Raw genomic sequence first — 6,351 nt, 5'->3', positions numbered from 1 at the left:
AGACTGAACTCTTAGAAGTTTATTTTGTATCTCTCTTTTCTAACATTGTGGACCCAAAAGAACTAAAGGGTACCAAAATCAATTATTTTCAGGGAAACAAGAAAAATGCTCTCCCTAGCATATGGTATCTAGACAGTGGATGTTCTAGACATATGACGGGGAACAAGGATCTTCTTCAATCAATCAAACCAAAGGAGAAGGGGACTGTCACCTTTGGAGACAACAGCAAAGGAGTAATTGAAGGCATCGGCTCAATAGGTATATCTAATTCTTGTCTAATTGATGATGTACTCCTAGTGAAAGGACTTAAGCATAATCTACTAAGCATAAGTCAATTGTGCGATAGAGGTTATGAAGTCAAATTCACTCCCCAACACTGCACTGTATCATTTATTAGTGACAAATCCATAAATTTCAAAGGATATAGAAGTGAGAACGTTTACAAGGTCTCTTTAAATAATTTATCTTTATCAAATATAAAAAGCCTTGTATCCGTGAATGTTGATGACAACATTCTTTGGCATAGACGATTGGGTCATGTTGGTCCTAGTACCATCGAAAAACTTTTAAAACTTGACTTAGTCGTTGGTATGCCAAAACTTGATTTGAAACTTGATTTTGTTTGTGATGCGTGTCAATTTGGCAAACATACAAGGGAATCTTTTAAAAGCAAAAATTTTGTATCCACTTCTATGCCCCTTGAACTTCTCCACCTAGATCTATGTGGTCCCTCGAGGAACGCTAGTTTAGGAGGAAAGCTTTATGCGTTTGTCATTGTAGATGATTTTTCACGTTACACGTGGACATTGTTTTTAGCTCACAAAAATGATGCCTTTGAGTATTTTAAAACTTTTGCTAAACGAGTTGAGAATGAGAAAAATCTTTCAATAAAACAGATCCGTAGTGACCACGGAACTGAATTTCAAAATGAGAATTTTTCAAACTTTTGTATAGAAAAAGGCATCGGTCACAATTTTTCTTGTCCTAGGACTCCTCAACAAAACGGGGTCGTTGAGAGGAAAAATAGGACACTAGTAGAGATTGCAAGGACCATGTTATGTGAGCATTCTCTACCAAAATATTTTTGGGCTGAAGCAATGAACACTGCCTGTTACATCATCAATCGCGTATCAATAAGGCCAATTCTCAAGAAAACTCCATACGAGTTATGGAGGGAGAGAAAGCCTAACATTTCATTCTTTCGGGCTTTTGGTTCTAAGTGCTTCATTCACAACAATGGTAAGGACAACCTTGGCAAATTTGATGCCAAATCCGATAAAGTTGATGCAGGAACACTTCGAGATGAGTATGATGGGGGAACTTAACTATTTCCTCGGATTACAAATCAAACAGTGCAAGGATGGGTTCTTTGTGAACCAAAGCAAATACATCAAGGAGATTCTAAAGAAGTTTGGAATGGAGAACACAAAATCATCATCCACACCGATGAGCACAGCAATCAGACTCGACAAGGATGAAAATGGTAAAACTGTAGATCAATCTTCCTTTCGTAGTATGATTGGCTCCTTATTATATGCTACTGCTAGTAGACCGGACATTATGTTTAGTGTTTGCTTGTGTGCACGATTTCAATCATGTCCAAAGGAATCACATTTGTTCGCCTTAAAACGCATTTTCAAATATCTTTCAAATACTCCAAATCTCGGCTTGTGGTATTCGAAAAATTCTTTCTTTGATTTAAAATCTTATTGTGATGCCGACTTTGGTGGATATAAGGTGGACCGGAAAATCACTAGTGGAACCTGTTTCTTTTTAGGAAACTGTTTGGTTTCTTGGTTTTCCAAAAAGCAAAACTGTGTTGCGTTATCAACGACCGAAGCCGAATATATGGCTGCCGGTAGTTGTTGTGCGCAAATTCTTTGGATGAAGCATCAATTGCTCGACTATGGCGTCTCTTTTTCAAAAATCCCTATTTTCTGTGACAACACTAGCGCCATATGTCTTACAAAGAATCCGATTCAACATTCGCGCACCAAACATATTGACATTCGTCATCATTTTATTCGTGACCACATCGAACGAAATGAAGTTGAACTTCAATATGTTGACACTAAAAATCAAATTGCCGATATTTTTACAAAACCACTAGATGAAAATACTTTTATTCGTTTGCGTGGTGAACTTGGCATGATTGAGTTGTAATCACTTGTGGACATAAATAAATTTAATGTCATATTAAGGGGGAGCTTAATATAAAATTTGAGCAACTTAATTTTGGATAATACAAATTAATTGTATTTATTCAAAGTTATAAAGCTCACATTTTATGTGAAATTTATGTGTTGCTTTTTAGAAATCATATTTAATTATCATGTTTTGTATTTATTTTTCCAGTCTTTTTGATTATCACAAAAAGGGGGAGAATTAGTTTGGTTAAATACTTTAACTAAGGGGGAGAGTTAGTTTGCTTAAATGCATAGAGAATAAAAAAATTGGTTATTTGATAAACAAACTCTTCTTAACTAATTGTTTAATTTAGAAGGAGTTTTATTCATGCAATTATATTGTGCAAATTTAAATTATTTATTTAATATTGTACATTTATTTCTCCTATTTAACCAAGTTTTGTGATCATCAAAAAGGGGGAGATTGTTACGCCTTAAACGCATACAAATCTCGTGTTATGAGATTAATGTTTTTAATGCATTAACAAATCTCATATTATTATGTTTTGATGATTACAAAACTCGGTTAATTGTTACTAACCATTTAAAGTGAGACTTTGCAGATTAGATCATATTAACAATCAAATTCTTGGAAGTTACTTTGAAGTTGTAAAAGAAATGGACAAGGACAAGCCAATATTATAAAGCAGAAACTTGCAAAATTCACCGGGAACTTTCCGGTCACCCAAATCAGATCTCCAACAATGAAAATCAAGATCAGGATGTTCTCAAGCTTCTCTCCAAATTTCATAGCAATCCAACGGCTGGATATGGAGATATGAGTTTTTTAACAAAGCTGCACAGTACTTACTTCTGCAAGGAATGAACTATGAAGACTCAACTTCAGAAAATTACTGGAAATGCTTTGGTTATTAAAATCCGATCTCCACCGATCACATGGATTTCTATGATGTTTTAAAGTTTGTATCCAAATTTCAAATCAATCCAACGGCTGGATATGGAGTTATGATTTTTTCAAATATGTTGAACAGTAGCTATTTCTGCAAGAAGCTAACTGCTGAAGTATCGGATTCAGAAGACTACTGGAATCGATGGAGGCATCCAAATCCAATCTCCACCAATCACGATCAATATCAGGATGTTACAAAGATTGTGTGTTAATTTCAGGCCAATCCAACGGATGGATTGTGAGATTCGAATTTTTGAAAAGTAATGCTCAGAACAAAAGCGAGAACGTGATTTTGCGACTTCCGAGATTTACTGGAAATGTTTGACTCGTTAGAATCAAATCCAACGGTTAGATTGGAAGATATGATTTTTCCACAAAAGCTGCTCAGTGCTGGAAAAAGAAGGCAGCGGCGCCTACACTTTGTCTCTACTCCTTGGCTTCCCAATAAACGCTCCAAGCACACAAATTCAAATTCAAATCTTTGCCAACTATAAATAGAGGCTTGCCAAGACCATTTAGAGACATCCCAACTCATCTCTTCTCTCCTTTGCAAGCAATTTCTCACTATCAAAGTGTTTGTGTGATATATTTGAGAGTGTTTGTAAAAATAGTTTGTGAGTTGGTTGTGCTATTGTTGTAAACACTTGAGTGTGAAACCAAGTGTGTTGTGCTATCGTTGTAAGCACTTGAGTGTGAAGCCAAGTGTTGTGTTGAGGCTATCCTTGGAGCCCTTAAGGCCAAGAGTGTTGAGTTGTATCGGCGCGGTGATCGTGTCAAGTTGTAAGGCTATCCTTGGAGCCATCAAGGCCAAGACGTTCGAAGTGCTAGTGGATCCTTGGTTAATCGACTTAACCAAGAAGGGGAGACGTAGACGATTTATCGTCGAACTTCCATAAACATCTCTTATCCCTTTTACTGCTTTATTTACATTACGTATTTATTTACCGCACTTATTTATTTGATTGCTTAAGTCTTCCGCTTGCGTACTTGCATAATCACTTTAAATTGCTAAAGTTGCCAATAGAACCTAAATCCCCCCCCCCCCATTAGGTTCTAACATGAGGAATTTTATTTGTAAGATATTAAAAGCATTTGATCAAATCACGCATATGCATGAGAATGTCGCGCTTCTGCGTGAATTGACTGAGATTTGAAGAAATAAATAGAAGAATCCAAGTTGCACATATGCGGGAGAAAGTCACGCTTATGCGTGAAGAGGCAGTGAGCAGAAAACTGAGAAGGAAGAAGAACCGCATCTGCGGCTTACTTCACGCATCTGCGTGATTGTACAGAGAATTCAGAAACAAAGGAAGCGCTTCTGCGCTTGTTTTAATGCATCTGCGGAAAATCTGGATTTGGAAGAAAAAGGCATGTGCGTTTATTTTATGAGCATCCAATAATACCAAATAACAATACCATCAACATTAATCGTCAACGATAACAAGCATGTCAATATGCTGTGGACAATACAAACACAAGAACCATTTAGGCAAAACAAAACCATAAATAAATAGAAGTCCACAAAGTTCGAACTAAAATGTCTAAGAACTGAAATCATTAAACTAAAACTAAACACAAATCCACCACTGGAACGTGTATGCTTCCTAGCAGGCAAATCCACGATCAATTGCCCTTCCTCTCTCCTTTTCTGCTGCAGAAATGTAAAAAAAATAAATTAGTTATCAATACTTCGTAGTAATCATATATAATAAGAAAGGATGTCGACAAGTAAATCATTGTAGGTACACTCAATATTGAGATACTATTTCAATTAACAATATAAACCTATTCTATGGCTTCTTTGCAACTACGTCTATTGTGCCCTGGCTTATGACAACGACCACACTTTGACACACGTGTTTCAACTTGAGACGGAATCCTCTTAGTCCTTCTACGGCCTGGTTAACTTCGTATATCTGGAGCATTGATTACAGATCCTTCATCATTGTTGGTCTCGTACATATCAAATGTCGGTATGAGATTGATCATTTCTTTATATGCTTGACGATACATTTCAATATGGAAATACCGATCACAAAAAGCATATAGCGACATTGACTTTGATTTAATAGCTGCACAAGCATGCTTGCACGGAAGCATATTAATCTGCCAAGATTTGCATGAACAAGTCCATTCATTCAAATCAACCGCAAATGATTTATCACCATCAACTACCTCAAATTTCCAACCACATGATTTGTTAATACTCAAGTTTCTGGATTCAATATATGTGGTAGCTAGAGCATTCTCCTTCTTCGGGCTTAATTCTTGAACCATGACTGATGTTGTTTCCCGTCGTCTGTGCATCATGTTCATGATTTGCACACGTACATGATCCACCATAGAAACAATTGGAAGATGACGAGCTGGTTTAACCCAGTTGTTCCAACATTCGACAATGTTATTATTTATTACACCCCATCGTCTACCAGGAAACAAAGCATTTGCCCAACTTTGTGGATCAGAACTTGTGATAAAAGTACTAGCACGAGGCATGGATTCCAAAATATTATTAATGTGGCGTGTAAATTCTTGTTGTGAAGGGGCATATGCAGCTTTTTTGAACACAGATGACCAATATTTTTTGTTGTGTAACGGATAACTTCTCAAGACCTTCAATGACAAAAAAGTTAACACATTTATATGATCATCAATAAATAATACTATTTGAAGATTTCAAACAAAAAGTTAAATTACTTACTAACCTGCTTCACAAAATTATCGACCAAGTGCCTCAAACAATACGCATGGTGACTTCCCGGAAATAATAGCTTAACAACCTTGATAATACCGGGATGTCTATCTGAGAAAAAAGTGAACTTTTCAAACACCATGATATGTTGCAAAACAAGGACACCTCTCAAATGAAAACAAAATCATTCCCAATTCGAATCATTCTCAGCATCCACTATAGCATATGCCAATGTAAGTAGATCATCATTGGCATCTTTTGCCACTGCAAGTAGGATACTACCTTTATATTTGTTCTTAATATGAGTTCCATCGAGAAAAATCATTGTTCTACAACCAGTAGCAAAACCAACTGCACATGCATTAAAACAAAGGAATAACCGTTTGAATTTATTGGTTACTACATCAATCTCACAATCTGCCACACTACCAGGATTTGTTTCTCTAAGTGCACGACAATACCATCTCAATTTGTCATAACACCCCTTATCTGTGCCATGGAGATCATGCATAGCTAATTCTTTGCCCTTCCAAGCCTTGTGATACTCTAAATCTACTCCAAAA

The 6,351-nt window shown here is 36.4% G+C and overlaps 1 protein-coding gene across 1 annotated transcript; it reads right to left on the bottom strand.

The window, feature by feature from the left end:
* Nucleotides 1-4,998: 4,998 nt before the first annotated feature.
* On the bottom strand, nt 4,999-5,930 carry LOC140888429 (uncharacterized). Its single transcript, XM_073296104.1, has 2 exons — nt 5,802-5,930; nt 4,999-5,709 (listed from the first exon to the last, which is right to left on the bottom strand). The coding sequence occupies exons 1-2, from the start codon at nt 5,928-5,930 to the stop codon at nt 4,999-5,001; spliced, it is 840 nt and encodes a 279-aa protein (XP_073152205.1).
* Between the last annotated feature and the right edge of the window lie 421 nt (nt 5,931-6,351).

The sequence above is a fragment of the Henckelia pumila genome, chromosome 3, assembly GCF_033568475.1.
Source record: "Henckelia pumila isolate YLH828 chromosome 3, ASM3356847v2, whole genome shotgun sequence".
Taxonomy (NCBI): Eukaryota; Viridiplantae; Streptophyta; class Magnoliopsida; order Lamiales; family Gesneriaceae; genus Henckelia; species Henckelia pumila.
Note: the sequence above shows the minus strand (reverse complement) of the source record. Positions and strands in the feature narration are given on the sequence as shown.

Bases quoted from the DNA above. Each gene is read 5' to 3' on its own strand.
- LOC140888429 (XM_073296104.1), bottom strand. From the start codon at position 5,930: ATGGTGTTTGAAAAGTTCACTTTTTTCTCAGATAGACATCCCGGTATT. The intron at 5,710-5,801 runs GTTAGTAAGTAA...TTGTCATTGAAG, and splicing joins TCGATAATTTTGTGAAGCAG to GTCTTGAGAAGTTATCCGTT.